This window comes from Lutra lutra, chromosome 7 (assembly GCF_902655055.1).
Source record: "Lutra lutra chromosome 7, mLutLut1.2, whole genome shotgun sequence".
NCBI classification, from domain to species: domain Eukaryota; kingdom Metazoa; phylum Chordata; class Mammalia; order Carnivora; family Mustelidae; genus Lutra; species Lutra lutra.
The window spans coordinates 2,153,727-2,175,186 of NC_062284.1; the positions used below are offsets into that span (position 1 = coordinate 2,153,727).

At 55.5% G+C, this 21,460-nt stretch overlaps 2 protein-coding genes across 2 annotated transcripts in view; both read right to left on the reverse strand.

Moving 5' to 3' along the window:
• Positions 1–1,313: 1,313 nt before the first annotated feature.
• TMC3 (transmembrane channel like 3) overlaps positions 1,314–21,460 on the reverse strand; it is a 37,000-nt gene continuing 16,853 nt past the window's right edge. Inside the window, exons 10-22 of the mRNA XM_047738451.1 lie at positions 19,517–19,664; positions 18,099–18,208; positions 16,131–16,209; positions 14,805–15,050; positions 13,831–13,959; positions 13,491–13,558; positions 12,465–12,593; positions 9,391–9,501; positions 8,560–8,682; positions 7,856–7,934; positions 6,742–6,784; positions 3,869–4,124; positions 1,314–2,735 (exon numbers count right to left, since the gene is read on the reverse strand). Coding sequence (XP_047594407.1) covers positions 1,892–2,735; positions 3,869–4,124; positions 6,742–6,784; positions 7,856–7,934; positions 8,560–8,682; positions 9,391–9,501; positions 12,465–12,593; positions 13,491–13,558; positions 13,831–13,959; positions 14,805–15,050; positions 16,131–16,209; positions 18,099–18,208; positions 19,517–19,664 — 2,365 coding nt within the window. The 3' untranslated portion in view covers positions 1,314–1,891. The remainder of the gene's footprint in view (positions 2,736–3,868; positions 4,125–6,741; positions 6,785–7,855; positions 7,935–8,559; positions 8,683–9,390; positions 9,502–12,464; positions 12,594–13,490; positions 13,559–13,830; positions 13,960–14,804; positions 15,051–16,130; positions 16,210–18,098; positions 18,209–19,516; positions 19,665–21,460) is intronic.
• On the reverse strand, positions 4,484–5,730 carry LOC125105222 (glyceraldehyde-3-phosphate dehydrogenase-like). Its single transcript, XM_047738452.1, has one exon. It carries the CDS (start codon positions 5,686–5,688, stop codon positions 4,687–4,689), a length of 1,002 nt encoding a protein of 333 aa, XP_047594408.1. The 5' UTR covers positions 5,689–5,730; the 3' UTR covers positions 4,484–4,686.

Genomic DNA, 21,460 nt, shown 5'->3' on the forward strand with positions numbered 1-21,460 from the left:
ACGTCCCGCAGCAGTGGGTGCCCCTCTCACAAGCACATGTTCCCATGGCATTGCAGAACATTTGCTCCGGAGCGGACGGACGGCGACCCCATAACGTATGTTAAAAATAGGTGCCTACCTCGTCACGAATTTGGGGGAGGAACGTTTCTGTGTGTCAGCTTTCAGAGTGGTGTTATTTGCACTGAACTCTCCTTTCTGGTCGGAACTGGCAGATCTTGGACTGTAATCCTATCACGCCATCATCTGCGATTCGCTCATTTACTCACCCACCCAGCAACATTCCACAGGTGTCTGGTTAGGCAGGGCTCCCACGCGGCCCCCAGGATTCCTGCTCCCTGACGTACCTTCCCTGTGTACCCACCTGCTGAGCTGAGCGTGCTGGCCTGGCCAATGGGATGAGATTTCACTACCGTGATCGGTTCTCTTATGTGGTCCAGATGAACTGATTTGGGAAGATGTCATTAAGGTCCCTGACCGGGTAACGTTGAAGTAATGAAAAGGGAGATTATCCTGGGTGGGCCTGACCTGATCAGGTGGGTCTATTATAAGCGTGTCCAGGATTTCCCCAGAAAAGCAGAGTCAGAGCTGAGAGGGCCTTCTCTTGCTGGCTTGAAGGGGAAGGCAGCCGTGCTGGGGACGGGCCACGGAGCCTGGAAGCACAGGGCCTCCACAGCCTCAGGCATATGAAATCTGCCAACAAGCCCTTGCACTGCTCCCAAGGGGACCCATCACCTCAGAGGGGATGCAGGGCAACAGCAGACCCCGAGGAGAGCACCGGCCGGGCTGGGTCTGCCCTCCACCCACACGAAGTGCGAGATGATATCGCGCAGCAGTAGAAAGGGACAATACGCATTATGTGTCGCTTGCTGGGGACGCAGAAAGGAACAGATGGCACTTTGTTCCACAAGCACTCGGGCTGGTGGAGGAAAGAAAACGGGAAAGACACAATTTACAGCAGGAAGAGGGATCCTGGAGATGGGAATAAGGGGGTGCCCTTCGGTTGACCGCAGCAGACCCTCCCACGCTCCTGCAGAACCCTGCCCAGCACCGGTGGGAGGGACTCCAGCCATGATGGGTGAAGACTGCACCAGGTGGGGCAGGACCCCTCTGCTCTTCCCCTGGGCTCGTCGGCTGGGTGGCATAAACCCGCCATTCTCTGCGGCTATGAATTCCTCTTCCACCTCCCACCCAGAGGAATTCTGTCGTTGTCAGGGGAAAATGAGGGCAACAGATGAGGAGAGCTGACAGGTGAAGACAGAGGATCCTGAAGGTGTTGGACCCCCAGGTCCAGCCAAGCCTGAAACCGGCTTGAATCCCATCCTTTCCAGTTAAAGGAACTAGTAAGCCTCAGGGATCCAACTGTCCTGGCTCATGAATACGACGTGCACACAGCCAGTATAATCAGCTCCCCAGTTTTAGTTACAGCTGTCATCCCAAAAACCGATTATTCATGGGAACTAACAAAGCCCTGTGAGACCTTGAAGGGTGGGTACGTCGGTCCCGGGTGCTTACTGGGGAGGACCGAGTCCCAGGCAGCACGGTCCAAACAGAGCGCACCTGGGATGAAGGTTGGGCACGGACATCTCGGAAGGGGCCCTGCCACCCGTTTTCATGAGGGATCTGGCTTGCCTATGATTTGTGGTCACCCGGAATGGAGGAAGGGGACGGATGTTTTTGAAAGGACAGCCTCGTGTTCCAGAGGCACTGGTCACAAAGAACCCCCTGGACACAGCTCCCTGGCAGGCACTTGCTGGAGAAGGGGGAGGTGTGGTCCTGTCTTGGGGCTGTATGTTTGCATCTCCTTCCAGAAGGCCGGGGAGCACTCGGTGTCAGACCACGCTGGTGGTCTGGCAGGGCTCCCGTGCAATGACGGCGACACCAGAAGATGCCCCTAGACGTTGGAACAAATCAAGTCATTCAGATCCACGATCAGCTCCTGCCTGGAGACGGCCTTCCTCCCGCCCGGCGGGCTCACAGACCTGGGGAATCTGGGCTGGCCAGGGGTGATCTGGAGGTGCCGGTCATTGCCGCTGGTCTGCTGGTCGCTGGTGGACGTTGCTGACATGGAATCGGATTCGGAGAGGGATGGCTCAGCCTCGGGCTTGCCCCTGACCATTGGGGGTTGCTGTGTGGACTGGAGATTGCGGGAGCGCGGCTTCTTGTACCCAGCCGTGGGCCTGTCTAGTGGAGCCCCAAAGCCATCATCCAGGGACTTGAAGTGCGGCCTTCCCCGGCGCTTGGGAGCCGGGCTCTGACCTTCTGACCTGTCGCCAACATAAAAATGAGGAGCCCCTTGGAGGCCTCTTAGGGACAGGGGGTAGAGAGACCGTTGGACCAGTTCTCTCCTCAGGACACCCTCCTCTTCTTCGCTCAGCTGCAGAGAGGGCCTCTGCTGGTGGGCCCAGGACACACCTGTTCGCGGGGTCCTGGGGCACATCTCCACAATGTCCCCCGAGGCTTCCATCCTGAAACGTCTCTCTGGCCAGAAAGTGGGATGGGTTTTTTGGCGAGAGTCTCGTTCATTAACGATGTAGTATCTGGGGGCACAGGACCAGGGATCACGCGGCACCGCGGCCAAGAGCCCCGCTCCACGAAGAGGGGGTTCGATCTGCTGGAAGTCTCTTCGGCAAAGCGGCCGTGAGTGGACATCTTCCGTGTGCTTCGCCCGCGTCCCCGGGGAGTAGGACCTGTTCTTGTGCTGGTCACCTGCCCTCGCACTCTGACCACACAGATACCTGTAAGGCAGGGGGTGAGTCTCCCGTGCCCTTGGTACCCTCTGAGCCCCAGGCCTCCCGCGTGCGGGAAGCGAGGGCAGCAGCGCTCCCCGCCTGTTCCTTGACCCACGTTCCTAAGTGTTAGCGCAGTTCTGCCGGTGGCACGCAGGAGGGTCTGGGGATGCGGCTACACAGATGTCTTTACTCCTGGAATTCTTAGAGCCCTTCACGGAATGGTATGCCCAGTGACCCTCCACGGAGGGCGTGCTAATATAATTTGTGAGGGAGCCCTCTTTCATCCAGGAGCACGTAGTGGGACTGACGTGTGGAAAACCTATTAGGGGTGTCGCCCCTCAGCCCCTCGGCCAGGCGCCCAGCTGTCCAGCATCTCGGACGTGGCCGGCCTGGGGCCCACCCACCAGAATGGAATCCCTCCTTGTCAAGGCCCCGCGGATACGCATAGATAACCCTCCTACAGCAAGCTTTCCAATCCTTTGTTAACCCAGCCATCGGCTTTAACAAAAAAGCCAGAACAGAACGCCAACCCTCCATCCACCTGTATCTTATCCGTGTGGCATTCTCTGTGTTACACTCAGATCCAGTTCTCCAGGCAGGTTAGGGGCCCTGCATCCTTCCAGAAGCCCCTCCTCCGTGAAGGAGATCTAGGGTTCCGCTGCTGTCTTAACAGGCAAGTAAGGCTGAGACAACACACCCCGTGTCCGATCACGGCAGGCTGATCCTGCCACTAACTCGGGACAGCCTAGAACTAAAATATAAAAGATCTTGGCAATAATATGGCCATTGTGAAGTTAAAAAATAAAAAACAAAACAATTACAAAAGGCATCCCCCCCCCTTGGGCTATAGAAACACACACCCTAGGTGGGCAGGAATGTTTGCCTGGAGGTTATCTGGCAGAAAGCCTAGGAAGTAGACTGCCCCGTCCGATGTGGTCTGACCCCCCATTTCTTCTCAGTAGCAGCTGGCCCCGGGGCCTTCTGGCAGAATCGGAATTCGATGGCCCCGCCCCCCTGAAACCGCAGAGGCCCTCAAATCCCTAAGGGCTCTTTGTCCCGAGCTCTATGGCCCTGGGCCCTCCCCGACAGGTGTCCCGGCCAGGTAGGCAGGTTTCCTGCTTTGCTGCGGGTCAGCTCACCTGTTGGGGTCCTGCTCAGGCCTGGGCTTGAAGGTGCCAGGAAGAGGCGAGCTGGGGCTCCTGAGGTCTGGCCGGGGACTCGGGGGTGTGCCCGGGGTGATGGTCTCCATCCTGCCACTCTTGCTGCTGGAGGAGCCTGCGTTGACCACGGTGCCGTTGCTTTGGGGCGTCACCGAGTGAGCCGAGGACAGCTGGATGCTGAGGTCACTCTTCTTTGGAAGCCTCTTGATGCTTTCCCCTTGGGTTTGGATTCGGGCTGCAGGGAGAGGGTGGGATGGGAGAAGAGAAGAGGGGGTGACAGGCTCAAGCTGACCAGGCGGCCAGCGCGGGCTGACTTCCAGCTGCTGGGTCTGCAAACAATCACGTGAACTTTGCAGAGACGCCCCTCCCACCGGCAACGAGCTTCCCGCCACTCAAATCATTTCTTCACGGTCGGTTGGAACAGGAAGGCAGCGTGGACTCGCGTGAACCCCGAGGCTTTACACATGCACCATCGAATGCCCCCTAGAGAGAAAGTGGGTCGCTCCCCAGCTTTGGGGCTCTGATGGTTGATCTGTCCCAGGTATATATGAAAGCCGATGGGACAACTGGGATTATTATTTTTTTTTTTTTGGCTGGATACAGTATACTTTATTGATGGTACATGACAAGGTAGGGCTCCCCAAGCCCCTCCCCTTCTTTAGGGGGTCTGGGATGGAAATAGTGGAGATTGGGAGATTCTCAGTGTTTTGGGGGGTAAGTTAGGGCAGGGATTCCCCAGCAGCTGAGGGCCTCTCTCTTCCTCTTGCTCTGGCTGGGGCTGGTGGTTCAGGGGGCTCTTACTCCTTGGAGGCCATGTGGACCATAAGGTCCACCACCCGGTTGCTGTAGCCAAATTCATTGTCATACCAGGAAATGAGCTTGACAAAGTGGTCATTGAGAGCAATGCCGGCCCCAGCATCGAAGGTAGAGGAGTGGGTGTCACTGTTGAAGTCGCAGGAGACAACCTGGTCCTCAGTGTACCCCAGGATGCCCTTAAGGGGGCCCTCTGATGCCTGCTTCACCACCTTCTTGATGTCATCATATTTGGCAGCTTTCTCCAGGCGGCAGGTCAGATCCACAACAGACACGTTGGGGGTGGGGACACGGAAGGCCATGCCAGTGAGCTTCCCATTCAGCTCAGGGATGACCTTGCCTACAGCTTTGGCCGCACCAGTGGAAGCTGGGATGATGTTCTGGGCAGCCCCTTGGCCGTCATGCCATAGCTTCCCAGAGGGGCCGTCCACAGTCTTCTGGGTGGCAGTGATGGCATGGACGGTGGTCATGAGTCCCTCCACAATGCCGAAGTTGTCATGGATAACCTTGGCCAGAGGAGCCAAGCAGTTGGTGGTACAGGAGGCATTGCTGACAATCTTGAGGGAGTTGTCATACTTCTCATGGTTCACACCCATCACGAACATGGGGGCGTCAGCAGAAGGAGCGGAGATGATGACCCTCTTGGCCCCGCCCTTCAAGTGAGCCCCAGCCTTCTCCATGGTGGTGAAGACCCCAGTGGACTCCACAACATACTCAGCACCAGCATCGCCCCATTTGATGTTGGCGGGATCTCGCTCCTGGAAGATGGAGATGGACTTCCCATTGATGACAAGCTTCCCGTTCTCAGCCTTGACTGTGCCGTGGAATTTACCGTGGGTAGAATCATACTGGAACATGTAGACCATGTAGTTGAGATCAATGAAAGGGTCATTGATGGCGACAATATCCACTTTACCAGAGTTAAAAGCAGCCCTGGTGACCAGGCACCCAATACGGCCAAATCCGTTCACTCCGACCTTCACCATCGTGTCTCCGGCACGCGGCTGGCACTGCACATGAAGATGCGGCTGTCTGTCGAACGGGGAAGAGCAGAGAGCCCAACTGGGATTATTTTTAGAAGTGGTTCACAGAGCATTCTGAGAGGACATGTAGACCGAAGCACCATCGGACACTGGTCCTGCCATCCTGAGAGAGGTCCCGGAGACGCTTGGGTTTGAAGACAGCACGAGCTGAACTTGACTATGTCCTATGACTCTCAGTGGGGTTTGATGGCGTGAGCTCTAGTCCCTTTCTGTGCAGAGGCTGCCTTCCTGCTAGGGGGTGGGGCAAACCTAACCCTTGTTCTGTGTGGCTCCAACGCAGGCCTCCCCCCCACGCCCCCCTTCCCATTAGCTCATAAAATGATGCAGTCTGTCATTTTAACATTGCCGGCTGATCCTTCCAGCTCCATATATGATGTGGTCTCGAAGTGGCCCCTCAGGGAGGGGCAGTTTCCCTCAAGCTATCCCTGCCCCCTTGCCTCCCTTGTGGCCACACGAGCCTGTTTTCCTTCTTTCTCCACGAGGCTCTTTCCTCTTCCCTCAAGGAGCCTGGGTGGGAGCAAGTTTCTGCAGGTGCTGCTGGGGAATTGGGGAGAGCAGGTGTGCCCTCTGTGTGGGTGGCTGGGTGTGCCCATCAGGCATCGCCCTGCCGGAGGGGACCCAAGGGGCGTGCCCTCCGGAGGCTGGACCCTGGGGTGGAGACCTGGGGAAGGGGTTTTGCCAGGAAGAAACAGCCACTGAGAAGTAGACAAAAAATGAGCAAGGGTGTTCTTGGGGGTTTTCTCCAGATTTTTGGGTTTCTTTTTCTCCCCTACCTCAAAACTTCCTTCTCTTTTCAGACATGTTTCGGTGTTATTCACAGGCCTGAATATGATGTAAAACTTGTCGATTTAAACCAATATTTATAACCGTAGATTTTATTTTATTGTGCCTGGTTAACTGTGACAACCACGGTTCACCATTGGTGGCGTACCGTAAGCTGCCCCTCTTTTAAACACAGTCATGACCGAGACACCTGACACCTTCGCTTATACTTACCTTCTACCATTTGGGCAACCTTCTTCTTATCTTCAGATCTGGCCTAAAATACAAATGATAAGTGTGCGTTTGTTTTGGGTTTAGCAGGAAGACAGAATAATACTAATCTTGGGTGGAGGGTGGGGAGGGGGAATTATGTCATCCCTCATGCTGTAGGCCATGACCCTACACCTGCTGTCACTTGGGGACGGCGTACTCTGGACTCAGACCTGCTACTTGAATAAGTAAATGCTCAAACCCAGAGCTGACGTTTTACCTAGGAAGTTTTTGTTTGTTTGTTTGTAAGGTTTGTTTTTAGACCATGTTTAGACTCTGCCGAAACTTTGTGACACAAAAGAGAAAGTATAGATCGACAACATGGGAAATGTATGTTTCCCCAAAAATGCCCTTCGCAGCTCCAAATTCATTTCTTCTCTGATTGCTTCTGGAACTGTTTCTTTATGTGAATTGATTATTCATGGAGTTATGTTTACAAAAGCTGAAAAAGGCATCTCTCCTTACACGGGGTTCTGGGACTGGGGTGAGAAAAGGGTCGCACCCACTCTCAGGCACGTGGGTCAGGGTCAGTGCGAGCCTGAGGACAGGTGCCTCCCTTGTCCCCGTCCTGGCCTGGGGTGGGGTGGAGGGGCCCCCGCGGTGTGCAGAGACTGGACCTGTCGGTCTCCCTCTGACCGTTCCCAGAGCGAAGTCCCAGATGGGAGATAGGATAATGACTATCAGAGTCTAAGTCATGAGAAAGGTGCGTCTTTGGGTCCAAGCAGAGTGGGCTCAGATGTCCAGGTTGACACAGACCTGGGAAGCCCAATTCTCCCCCTGCCTGCCACACCCTAAAGCCTTGGTACAGCCACAAGAGGGCACCAAAGTGCTCAGGGCATCAGCAAGGGCCCTGGGGCAGGAAAAGCCGGACTCCGCTAGTTCCTGGGCAGATGGTGGCTGTACCTGGGTGTTCTTAGAAATAACTCTGGGGAGCCTGGGGCAGGCATGGCCTTATGTCCCCTGAGGGCGGCCAAGACCCATCGTGATTTGAAAACGGGACCTCACCTGCATTCCCTTGCTAGCCAGACCTGCCATGTGGCCCTCACATGGGACAAAGCAAAGATGATGTGATACTTGCGTTTTGGATCTGCATTCGGAGCTGCTGGTTGCTGAGTTTTAAGGACCTTGCGATGCTCTGGAGGTAGTAGATGAGCATGCTGGAAGAGAGCATGGGCCGTGAGTGAGCCCCCTTCCCCGCGGTCAGGGCTCAGGGGCTCCCCGCCAGGCTGGTGGGCAGGAGCCAGGGGCCCCCACCACCTCCCACCCTGCCCCCGGGGAGGGAGGTATGAGCGAGTGCTGGAGCTGGCCAGCATCAGGAGGGTGCTGCTTTAGAAGGAAAGCTTCTTGGTTTCCCCAGTGACATCCCCTGACCCTCACTTCTGCAGGGTCATAAGGAGGAGGCCGGGGTGGGGACAGGGGGAGAGGTTGTACAGAGCATCGCACTAGGAGTGCTGGACCTGCTCGCTGCTGCGTTTCTTCTAAGTCAAAAACAAACAAAAGCTACCCAGCTGCTTGTGAAACTCCTCGAGGTTATTTTAACTTCAGTCAGATAGGACAATGGTAATGACATGCAGCCCCATCACCGTGGTCCCAGCGATCACCCACACGCGGCTGACGAATCAGGACCCCAGACCTCCCCGGCTCCTGTGTGATCCAGTCCCCGCCTGTATCATGAGGCTCTGTACGCGACTTGGCGATGAGCTCGTTGGTTTTCTGGAATGACTGGAAAGCAGTGCTCCTCTGTTGGCAGGAGCGGGCCAGGAGGCCGTGGGCAGTACTCACAAAAGCAGGAGCACGGCGGGCAGGATAACCACAGGACTGTTGACATAGCCCACCACGGAGCCAAACCACGCGGGGAAGTCCTCGATCGTTTCTGACACGATGTCATACATTTTCTCCTGTCCGCTGTGAGAAAGGCAAAACCCCAGATCGGATCGCTCTGGGCGGGAGGGTGCCGCAAAGCCGTCACCAAACAGCCACGGGGCTGGAGGTCCGGCCCTCAACATCAGGTGCAGAGGCAGGGCACACACACCCCACCACGGGAAGGATCCGTAAGGCTCCTAAGGAGATCTTACAGGAGCTGATTGTCTGATTAACACCAGGTTTGACGGGGGCGTCCGTGATCCCGGTGTGTGCGCGTGTGCGTGTGTTTGATGCTGTATAAAACCCAGCCTCCAAATGTCGTATATAGTTTTGAAACTGACCTGAAGCAAACGCTAGGAGGAGACAGTCTAGAAGTCGCTGCCTTGATACCGTTCGAGAAATAATGTATCAAAAGCGACCTAGGTTATCTTTTAATAAAAGCTTCCCGAGTTCTGGAAGGGGAACAGTGCCCAGCTGGAATATCTCTGCAGCCCAGGAGCTCTGCTCCGGTCCCTGCTGCTTTTAGTGGAGCTCGGCTTTGCAAGATGAGCCCCGAGGCGCGCCTCTCTGACGGCCACCTGCTTTCAAGGCAGGAGCCCTGGTCTTGGATTCACCAGCAGTGGGTTCTAGAGCTTTCTCTGCTGCGGACGCGTTCTGTCGGTCAGGAGGAGAGTTCATCTCCGTGCGGGGGCCCTTCCCCTAGATCTGGCCGTCGCTCTGGGCGGAGCAGAAGGATCCAAAATAACTCACCTGAAGGGCCCGCAGTTCAGGGACGGCTTGTAGCGGACGATCGCAAAGACAGTCGGCAACATGCAGAGGAAGAGCATGAACAGGAGCATTGCCAGGTAGAAATTGTTGGATCTGCAGAGGAACCACCGCGGGCTGAGTCCCTTCCGTGGCCCATTGCCGAGGACCCATGTGCCCGGAGGACCGACCCCGGAGCCGTAGCTCTGACTATACACAGAGAGCTCCTCCCTCGGTTACCTAGAAAGGGTCTGTCATGAGGTAGCAGGGAGCTTAGCGAACTAGAACTGGGCGCCCAGAGGGACTTCGTAGGCTGTCCAGCCCCGCCCGGTCCTCTGCTCCACACTGGCCGAGCACCTGCCCCCTCAAACCAAGAGAGTGGGGGGCCCTCGGTCTTCCCTGAATGAGCTCGACTCATTGAAAAATCTTAGTGCCTTTATCCATCCACCTGTGTCCCTGCCTGGCGGTTGCCCCGTCGTGTTCCCAGCCTTGAACTTGCCTCCTCTGTCTAAGGACAGTTAGGGTCCTCTGGGGCGATTCCTGGCTCTCTCACTGGGATGTGGTTTGTGTCCAGTCTCTTATCCTCTCTGGTCCTGGCTGCTCAGGGTGACTGTTCTGCCTGATTAAGCCCTGGACACTGGTATCAGGGAACTTGGCCCCCACTGGGCGTCCCAGAGGACGGCTCTGGTCTGTTTGGTGTGCGAGGCCCTGCACACAGTTCTGGAAAGAGGATGCGAGCGGTCAGTGTAGAGATGGTCAGCTAGCACCCTTTGCTGCTCTGTGTGTCTCTCTCTTTAGTGAAAGACACTGGCCTAGAAGTGAATAGAAAATATCAGAGCTTGTGCAAGGGAGTAAGCGGGTGAACACTGATTGTTCATTTGTGAAACCTTTCTCTGTGTCCTACACATACGTGTAAGTATGAGGAGCGCAGTAGGTGGGCACACATAGTGTGTACACAGACAGGGCGTGTATCGACAGTTATACTGATTTGTGTGTGTGTGTGTGTGTATACACATAAAATATATGTATGCATGTACATGCGAGACTATAAAAACATATAAATATACATATATGTACGAGCGTATGCCTGAATGTGTGTCCTGGTCACCAGATAAAATATAAATATGAACATTGTCACGTAGGCAGTTCATGATCCAAAGTTTGAAAGACACCAATGTAAAGCCGCGTAAGTAGCTCTTACATCAAAAGAAAACAATGGGGCTCTAGCCAACGTGTTCAAACTGTGTTACAAGTTCACCAGAGTGGCTCAAAGGAAAACACAGAAAAGAACAAGTGTTGACAAGGTTGTGGGACATCCGAGACGCTCCCACAATGCTGGGAGAAGGGACGAAAGGCGTGACCACTCTGAGGACCTTTCTGGGACTGTGTGGGGAGGTGAGCACATGCATGTCCCGAGCCCGCAGCCGTACCCTGAGTGTGTTCCCAGCAGAGACGCTGAGGAGCGTGGTCAAGGCAGCGTTATCTGTGATAGCAAGTGACCCATGCGCCCGCCAGCAGGGGCACGGATACAGACACTGGGGGGTCTTCCTTCATTAGCTGAGTCTCCCCAGCACAACGCTGAGGTGGAGAAGCTTGGGACGGAAGGGCCCAGAGTGTGTGCACCGCCATTTAAGTACGGGGAAGAGCTGCGGACCGTTAATGCCTTTCAAGTTGGTCGTGACTCCGTGATCTTTGACAAGACAGACCTGGATGCTTTAACTAGATACTCAGAACTTCTGAAAATAAGAAAGAAAGAAAGAAAGAAAGAAAAAAAAGCCTTGCTAGATTTCTACAATTATGGGAAAGAAGCCGTAGAATTTTTTTGGAACAAGTATAAATTTGAACTATTTTATTCTTCAGGGAAAGCCATACTTTATCAATCTCTTATTCAGTGTGTCATGTGCCCTGCAAAGAGCATCTTTTGGAAAGTTAAGTTTACATCTGAGTGGTCCTCAGTCCTCAAGAATGAGGGCAGGTGGTTACGAAGAGTTAAATTCCAAACCTAATAGATAAAATAGCATTGTGAGACAATAAATCTGCGGTGTTTTTAGGAGTGTATAGGATAGTAGCATGAGCACATAGGTTAGGAGGCAATCCTCATTCAAAGCTGACTTTTTTAATAGTCTCATTGTTTCATAGTCTCAATCAAATTTTAATTTAAAAGCCTCATTTTTTAATAGTTTCAATCCCATTTGGATTCTCCTTGCCTTCCTTTCCGGGCTTTAAAAAACTGCTTATGAAGATTGGAAATAACGGTTTCTTAGAAGTTTGAGAAACTTGTTTGTAAAACACTGTAAAGCTGAAGCCTTTGGGGAGATGCTTCTCTTTCCCGTCTATTTCCAAAGTCCTTGATCTTCCGGGTTCCGCCCGTGAGTCATCTGGGCAGCTCTCAGTTTTGCATAAAAAGGTCTATTTTATTATGATTCAACTTCTTAAACTTATGTATATTGTATACTACTATAGTTTAAAAAATCTCTTCCGGGCGCCTGCGGGGCTCGTCAGTGAAGTGTCTGCCTTGGGCTCTCATGATGCCAGGGTCGTGGGATCGAGCCCCGCATGGGGCTCCCTGCTCCAGGGGAACCTGCTTCTCCCTCTGCTGCTGCTCACCCCCCCTGCTTGTGTGCTTTCTCTCTCTCTCTCTCTCTGTGTCTCTCTCTCTCTGTGTCAAAATAAATAAATGAAATAAAATAAAAAAGCTTAAAAATCTCTTAAAAAAGGGGGGGGGGAATTGGTAGCTCGTGGATCGAGCCCAAGGGGGGGCCTCTGGGCCTTATTCTTGCTTCGTGTCTTGATCTGGACGCTGGTTACAATCTTTGGTTTGTGAATATCCTGATGGACGTTTATGCCTCGTGCATTTTCTAAATGGTTATTAAACCAGTAAAAAGTTGGAAAAAAAAATAAAAAAGAAAGGGGAGTCATGATTTGATCCGAGGGTGGGCATTGGAGTGGCTTCCGGAAGGGATAGCATGGCGGGGGCGGGGGCAGGCCGCTGGGAGAGCCGGTGCCCGAGGCCGCCGCGCAGGTGAGGAGGGTGCGCACAGCCTAGGTCCCCTGCGCGGGGCGGACGGGGTCCCTGCTACCTGGAGGCCCGGAACACTTGCTGGTGCGGCACGTTGCAGGTCAGCACGGCCCAGCTCCGCAGGTACATGAGGCCGATCAGCTTGAGGACGTTGAACGCCGGGAGGCATGGGGAGAAGAAGGCCCCCATCCTAGAGCCGCAGAGGGAGGCCGGTTAGCGTCAGGCCTCCTCCCGCCCACCGCGCGTCTGCGACTCTGGGCTTCCCTCCCTATGCCTGAAGAGCTAGAGAAGCCCCAGACAGGTGGGTGGCCCCAGCCCTCCAGCCGGGGTCCCCTCGCCCAGCACCCCGTGTGCACCTGTGCACCCCGAGCTCGTCTCTCCCTCTGCCCCTGCGTCTCCCCCGCCCAGGCCAGTCTGAGAGGCTGCGTTACCCCACCCCACTCACAGCACACTGACCTCCTACCTGTTCTCGCTAATCGAAAGAAATCCAAAGAGGATCTTGGCATTTTTTGCTTTTACAAAATGGTACAACAGTGCCCCCTTTTCTACGGGGTTTGTTCCAAGACCCCGGGTGGATGCCCGGAAAAACAGAGCTGAAGCTTATAGACTGCTTCTCCCTATGCACACCTACATGCCTATTAACGTTGTGTGTGTAACTTAGGCACAGTAGGAAATTAACAAATTCATAATAATTCATAATAAAACAGTGATAACCATAGATGGGACGTGCCTGTAACAGGAATCATTTGAATAAGCTTCTGGGGAGGGTCTAAGCTTAGAAGCTTCTGGATGATTCTTACTCAGAATGATTATTTGAATGATTCCTGTGCAGATGTTTTTTTGTGGGGGCGGCTATGACCTATAGTGGCTTAAACCCAGATTATTTCTTTCATTGTTCCTTTCCTCAAAATGCTTGGAAAGCCATTACTAAATTATCATACAAGAAAATGGTTTCCTTAGGAGCAGTGTACGTCCTCCCTAATTCTTATGGCTGTTGACTACAGGCATGTCCCGTCCAGACCAAGTAAATCAAAATCTTAGCCCAGATGAGATGCAAGCAGAGGTAAGAAGCAGCTGCGGTACCTACCAGATCATTCCCTGGTTGTAGACTAAATGTAACACGTTCTCCGCTATTTTGAATTCCCCATATTCAGGCTACAAGAGAAAATGAACCTCATCAAAGAAAGGGTCCGGGGTTCTTTGCACAAACCAGGTGCTGATAATCCCAGGCAGAGGACCCTTTGCTCCCACAGCCACGGAGAGATTGCCCCAGGAAGCAGGGTCAGAACAAGAAGACTCAGCTCTGTGCCCCCTCCCCTGCTCCTGCCTGAGTTTCAGCTGTGTCAGCAAAGGGGGGAGGGGATCTAGCCATCTGAACGTCCCCCCCGTCCCCCTGGGTGGTGGGGGGAACTCTGCATCTCACTTACAAACTTGCTTTCCAGGTCCCAACACCAGTAGTCACTCAAGTGCCGGACGAAGAGTCCTCGGAAGAAGTCTATGAGCAGCGTGCTGGCCACGGTGAACAGCATGTCGATGATGGAGAGCTTCAGCATCTCCTGGACACACAGCGGCCTCAGTGCCCCCACGTCCCGCTCGCCACCGTCCCCCCCCTTCCTGCGGGGCCCCTTCCTCTGCCAATTCCACGGTCCCACCCACGGCGTCTTCACGTGTGGCACATCACGGGGGCTCAGCAAATATTTGTTAATTTGAATTGAATTTTGATGTCTGAGGCCAACTTTACACGAAACCGGGAGAGAGCCCGAGCCACCGGAGACCATGTGGGGTCAGTGGTTCCAGTTCAGGGTCAGAGATTCTCTGCACGAGATCCCGTGTGGAAGGCGGAAAGCAGAGCCACTCAGACACAGGGTCTGGAGCAGGTGCCTGGGCTCAGACCTTCCTTGTGCTCCTCCCGTCTGTGTCCTCACGTCACCTCTTATGCCTCAGTTTCCCCATTTGTGCCTGTGAGAAGGATGCTCGGATTCTCATGAGGACTAAGCTCTTAAAATAGGGCTGGCAGGGGCCCCTGGGGCGAGCGTCTGACTTTTGATTTCGGCGCAGGTCGTGATCTCAGGGTCCTGGGATTGAGCCCCACATCGGGTTCTCTGCTCAGCACAGAGTCTGCTTGGGATTCTCCCACTGGCTCGGCCTCTGTCCCCGCTTGCTCCCGCCTCCCCCAAAATAAATAAATAAATCAAACGAAACAAAACAAAACAAAAACTAGGGCCAACATGTTGTTCACACTTTGCGGGCCCTTGTGCCAATGGTCACTCTTCATCTGGGGAAACCATAAACCATCACCGGATATTCTTTTCCTTTTCTACAAAACAGAGATGACGACCTTCCCAAATTAAGGATGACGGGGATGAAGGAGGGGGCCTCGTAAGGCAGAAAAGGGAGCCACCTGCCCGACGTAGGTCTCCCAGCACTGGTCTTGCGGACGCTGGGTGTAGACGCTGGTCTTGTTTGCCTCGGAGAAGGGCAAGGTGGGAGCTGGAATGCTGGTCTCTTCCAGGGCCCACGTGCTGTGTCTCGGGAGCCCCGGCCCCGGCCCGGGTGTAGACCATGTCTCTTCTTCAGGGGCCGTCCTGGTGGCAGAGAAGGTGATGAGATCTGTCCAGTGGCTCGTGTTATTTGGGGTGCCAGCTTCCTGTGGGGGGAGGGAGGAAGAAAAAAGGCTGTCCATGTATTCGTGAACAAGCTTCATAGCCACCGAGGGCACCGCTGCCTTGCGTGGGAACAACCTCTCTCTCCCCGTTTCCATCGTGCTCACTGGATCTTTCTGTCTCCGCTCGGTGGGTGGTCACTTTGCAGCTGTCTCTGACCATGAACACAGTGTCCTAATGGACAGCATTTGTTGGTCCCTAGTGAGTGTCGGGGACGGCCCTAGGTTAACACCTGCTGTTTCTTCTCACCCTTACGAGTGCCTCCGGTCCGACCCATCATCCCTCGTCACAGACGCAGAGGCTGAAGCTCGGCCTGGCAGAGGGGACCACTGCAGGGGGGTCTGCCAGGGGGCGGCAGTGAGGCCCAGCTGTGCGACACACGGGTACAAAACTGCCGTCTGCACCGTCTCTTCTGCCCTGTGAGCCTCTGGGATGGGACACGAGGGTGCAGTGCGGCATGGACCGAGACCCCTGGGAACCCCCTGCTCCTCCCTCCCTGCCCCGTCCCCGCCTCGTGGGATGTGCACACAGGCCCGGCTGCTTTTCCCTAGGATGGGAGCCGAAACCCCTGCGGGGTGGGATGGGGGATCCACTCCGAGCTGTTCCCCATCAGCGCTCATTTTCTCCCAGTTTGCTAAAAGACTCCCACAGCCTGCCTCCTGTCCTCGGATCACTGGTGATCACTGCGGACACTTTGTCCCCCAGGGCGCTGCTGGGAATGGAGCAGTGCCCTCACCTGCCACTGGACTCCGGAGACCCCGGTTCTCCTCCCAGCAGGGTCACTCACTCGCCGTAAACCCCGGCCTTGGTTTCTTTACCTTGGAAGTGGGGCTAACACTCCTCTCCTCACCTCGAGACCACCACAGCTGAGTTGAGTTTGGAACATGATGTGTGGAGCGTGAGTATGAGCCATGAGGATGTCCACAAGGATGGCCCTGCGTGTATGTGTGTGCACATGTATGCATGTGAACGTGCGTGTACCTGTGTGGGTGTGGGTACGTGCACAAGTGTGTGTGTGCACGTGTGTGCACTCGTGTGTGGCCGCGCGGCTGGGGAGTGCTCACCTCGGGGCTCATGCTGTTGACTTTGTCCAGGAGCGCGATGATCAGGCTGTAGAGGTTCCCCAGGTACAGCACCAGGACCCTGAAAGCACAAGCCCGCTTGGAGAGACAAGACCACGTGGGAGAGCCCTGGGGGACACATGTGCCACCAGTCGGGGGGACTCTCAGGGTCCTGCTAAGCCAGCGGCCACCACACTTGGTTTCCTTCAGAATCATGGCGGTGGGGGGTGGGGCATTTAAAAAATACAGGATTCCAGAACCCATTCTGTTATCCTCAGGCTGGAGGGGGTCTGGGCACCCCTTTCTAGCCTTCCCCTGAGATCCCGCTGCAGCCCATGCTTGGCTCAGCATTTTAAAATCACTTTGTCAGAGAAAAAGGGTGAGCTGAGGATACCAGGCACCGTGGCAGCCAGCCTCGGCTCTTCCCTTGATTTCTGGTGGCTGAAGTGATTTTCCAGGCAGGATCTCATTTGACCCTCACGGCTCTGGGAGGCACATGTGATGACAACCCCCGAGGATGGACGAGATTGAAACATGGGGGCAGGGGGCATGCAGGCAGCCTCTCAGGTTTGCAAGAGGCAGACACAATTCCAGGATCTCGGGGTCTGCTTCTGAAATGCAGGCTGAGCAGGCAGGGGGGCTGCAAACAGCTGTGAGCCGGTGGGAGCCGCTGGCCAGCGAGCCAAGACTTGCTGCCGTCTCCCTGGAGCGGGACGGCTTTGGAAGCATCACAGAATTTCCCAGGACATAGCTTGCATCTTATTAGAAACATATCTGGGACAGCGAGGTGGGAAAGGACAGCGGCAGATTCACCAACAGCCCCCCACGGACACTAAATGCAAACTTAGGGCATCAGGAAACCAATACAGGTGGAGGACAACGAGAGAGCAGCTTTATCCCAAGGACAAGACTCCAAGGTGAAGCTTTGTGTGGCCCCTGGTGCCCACAGGCCCTGACATTCCAGGGCAGGGCTGACACCTGTGTGTGAGCGAGCAGAGGGCACTGGGGGCACCGCTGCGGCCGGCCCCGGCTCTCCCCGTGATTCCCTGCTCACCCAGCGGGGGACTGCCCATCTCTGCATTCGGGGTCCCTGAGCCCCGGGCGTGTGCTCAGAAATGCTCCCTGATGACCCCCACCACCCCGCCACCCCCTGCCCAGCTCTCCCATTGCTCTGGTCCTCACTGTCTTGGACAGAAAGGGACACGAGCTGTGGGTGGACTAAGTGGAACTTAATGGAACTAAAATAATATGTCTGGCTCAGAATTAGCCCTCAGTCACCTGGGGCATGTCTCTTGACGCCTCCCTTTCTCCAGTTTTAGATGTGAATGATGAGAGGAGTCTGTTGCGATAGGGTTACCCTTAGAACAAGTGCAGTCACAGAATTGATCCTCCCGTGTGTGCTGGTGAGGGAGGAGAGGAAGAAGACGCTCTCCCGCAGGTCAAGGTCATGCGGAGCGAGTAGGAGCACCCAGGCTCCAGCTGGGGCTGACCAGAATCTCAGCCCGAAGCCACCCAGGGCCTGGGCTTCTGCAGACCCCTGGCTCTTCCTAGTCCTGTTTACCTGCCTTTGAAATGACGGTCGGATTTCAGGGAGGGGCAAAGGGCAGCCTCCAGGCCAAACGCTAGCCTTACCCATTTCTGTAAATAAAGTTGTAAGGGACATGGCCACAGCCCCTTGTGGACGGATTTTCCTGGGCCACTTTCAGGCCATCCCGTCAGGCCCGCCAGCGCCACCTGCTGTCCGGTCCCTCCTCCGACCACTCCTCTCCCCACAACCCCCTCTATCTTCCTTCTCCCCTTCTCTCCTGCCGCATCCTGCCTTCCTGTCATCCCTACGATGCATCCTGAGGAAAGCTCCATGCTAGGTCTGGGGGGCAGCGGGGCAAGCATGGTTCTCCAGGGATGTGGGTTCCCGGCGGGGCGGACGCGCAGGGGCCCCCACCATGGGCGGCTCCCACGGGGCGGTCTCACCTTGCCAGCTGGAAACGCAGCGTGGTTCGCGGGTGGTACATCTCCAGGGCGGCGATGAGGTCGAAGGCCGATGGTGCCAGCATGGTGACCAGGGACACCACCACACTCACCTGCCCAGAGAGTGCGTGCCCACCTGAGTGTTGGCTTCGCAGTCTGCCCTCCCCTCCCTCACGCTGGCCTCTTGGTCAGTGGGTGCTCCGAGGGCAGCACTGAAAACCTCCCCTGAACCCCCAAACAGCCAGTCAGCTGTTGCCCGGAGGCCCCCGCCACTTTGTCTTGGGTTTATTTCTGCCGGAAACCATCCGGAATCCGAGAGGCTCCCACCGGCCGTTGAGATTCAGGAGGAGTGGTCTGGCCCCATCTCCCCCACCGCCCTGTCGTCCAGCTCACTTCAGGTGGCAGATGGAGGGACCCCAACTGTTACACACAGGGAAGGGGGGCGGGCTGACGGGGGGTGGAATATTCTTCCTGTGCGTGGAAGAGAGTTATCGAGAGGATTATGCCTGGCTCTGGTGTGTCTGCCCTTCTGGTAACTGAAAGAGGACATTTTGCCGGTAACTGGGAGGCGCGAGCTGAAGAAAGATGGATTCCTGGACAGGCCGTTAAGAACCTGACCTATCTGCAAACACACAGGCACGTCCTTACATAAACCACCTAACTGGCGTGAAATACAAGGAGGTCTGGGAAAAGGCAACCTAACGTGGCCTCAGATTCTGAACAACCACCGTACGTTGGGGATAAACAAGCATCATGTCCCCTACACGCTTTGCTTTACAAATCTCATGAAGGATGCTCCTTTCCACCTCCGTGGTGGGCAAGATGGCCTCCGTGCTCCGTCTGCCTTTCAGATCTTTGCGGGAAAAATGAGCACAGCCGTCTTATTGCAAATATTAAGAATTGTAAGACTGCTCCCAACTCTCCTCTTGGCCACTTCCCGTCGTGGGGGTGTTCCCATAAACGAAGGGAAGCGCTCTTTTAGCAAACTGAGATGGTTTGGAAAGCATTGTTTGTAATTCAGAAAAACAAACGACTTAAGTGTCTGAGAGCTGGCCCATGGTCATCTGTGGCACGTGCCATGGAAACTGTCCAGGCACCATAGCAGGTGAAGTCTATTTCTGGAAAGGCACTGTGGGAGAACAACCAAGCCGTTGGCAAGACCCAAAGGCAAGCAGTGGGATGAGTGCATGAGGGCCATGTTGAATGAGAACCTTCCTGATCGGGACCAGTAAAACCGGTCAGCCAGGTCTTGGGGTCGTCCCTCTGGCTCAAACCCCTTGTAGTTCGTGCTCTAGGAGCAGAGGACTCAGTCCTTCCAGGGAGACACGTCCAGCTAGCCCCACTGTGACACAACATGAAAGAGAGGGCGAGCTGCTCTCATGTCCCTCTGGGAGGGCATGTGGGGGGCACAGGGTGGGTACCTCATTCTTCTCCCAGAGCGTCAGCTCCTTCTTGGACTGCTCCAGCTTCTGAGACCGGTCCACCACGAAGTAGATCAGGTAGATGCTCCCCGCGAGCGAGAGAAGCACCAGGATGTTGGCAACGACCCTCAGGCAGATGGTCACCGCCCTGTGGGGACAGGCAGCGGGAGGACGGGTCCGCCGGGCTACGCTCAGGACCCCGAGATGCACGGATGCCAGGTAGCGACGGGACCTGCCTTCTGTCGCGGGAATCCTTGGTTCCTGAGGGTCTGTGCTTTTCCCTACCACCCCCTCCTCTACCCGGGTCCAAACTCATTTCCTCAGGGAGCTGACCAGCTACCATGGGTCGGACTTTAAGCTGGCGCCCTGAACCCGACACCGTACATAGATTCACGCGCGGCGGCGGGGGGGCTGCTGTTGTAGGCTCAGCTCCTAGGATAGGCCCGCCACATACGAGCGCATCAGAGCTGCGGTCCAGACGAGCGAGCCTCTGAGCTGGAACGGGGGCTTGCCCTGTCCTTCCTCACGCTGGGGAAATCTCACGGACGCCAACCCGCTGACCTTTAGGACATCTGACATTGGGTTTCCCCTCAAGCAGAGCCTCAGGCAATGGCCTGTGTGCAAGTACTGTATTTGGGACATGATCCCAGAAGGTCTAGGGGCCAGATGGGGGAGCAGCGGTCCGGACAAGGGTGTGTGGTGGACACGGCCCCTGCTGGAGGCAACGGCAGGGCCTTCCAAGGGAGTGACAGCTTCATCTCCGCCCACAGAGAAGCAGGGAGGCTTTGGTCATTGCTCCTATCCCTACTGGTCAAGGGCACCTCCCTCAGCACGAACCCCCGCATTGCTCCCGCCACCCTGATTTGCATGCGTGCGCACTGACGGGGCTGATGGGGGTTTGGTGGGTGTCCTGGGGCAGCAGGTACTGGCCAGGGGTGCTAGGGACCTGTGAGTGGGCCCCCCGGGCAGCAGGGACTAGAGGAACAGGTGGGGCCAGGAGGATCTGAAGGGCACAGGAGAGACATACCATCCTGCCCGCAGAGCCCAAGTCTACCCTCTGGGTGACCTTGGGCTGGTCATGACCTCTCTTGGGCCTTTCTCTGTTCAAGGAGGAAGCTCACTCCCAAAGGAAGAGATAAGCATCACCTGGTCTCTCTGGGGAGAGTTTTACCTAAAGAATCGGAGCCCGGAGATGGAAATTCGGAGCGACAGCGAGGCCCATTAATACCATGCCGGGGCTTCCTCACTCCCTCCTGTCCCCAACCACGCTGCCATGGGTAGGGTCAGGCAGGTCGTGCACTCGGGTCCCCGTTTCCCTTCCGCCCTCTGAGAAGCACGGCTGGAGCCCATCATCATTTCACGGGGGAGGAAGTGGGGCCTAGAAAGGCCAGGGGACTTTCCCAGGTCATGGGAGCTAATGATCAAAGGGGAACTGGAGACTCTCATCCATGTCCCTGTGGAGAGTCCTTCCAGTCCCCACACCCTGCTTCTTCATGGCCCCCTCGCCCCATGTCCGCTGTCTTGCTCCATCAGGTTCTGCATCACAGGAACTGATCCAGGGGCTAAAGAACCAGTGAGGACATCGGAGGGCAGACGCAGCTGTCCCATGAGGACAGGCCACCGTCCCTTCCAGGGAACAGCCCTTCCGTGTCATCGACTCTCTTGCGGAAGGGACTCGCCTCACCAAGGCGGTCCTCAGATCCCGGAGCAGGAGTTCAGATCAGAGACATCACCTTGGAAGGCTTGTCAGCAAGAACTGGATGCTACTCGCGTCTTACACCCTCAGGGATCTGTTGCTAATTAAAGTACTTTTGCTTAATTTAGCAAACTAGAAAATGGCACCCAAAATACCTCTTTTATCATCTGAGTTTAAGAAGTTGGTCAGCTTCAGAGCTCTCACCCTGTTGCCCATCGATGGACGGAGGGAGGAACCAGTCCTGAATA

Excerpts from the sequence above, each read along its gene's own strand:
- LOC125105222 (XM_047738452.1), bottom strand. The coding sequence starts at position 5,688 with ATGGTGAAGGTCGGAGTGAACGGATTTGGCCGTATTGGGTGCCTGGTC.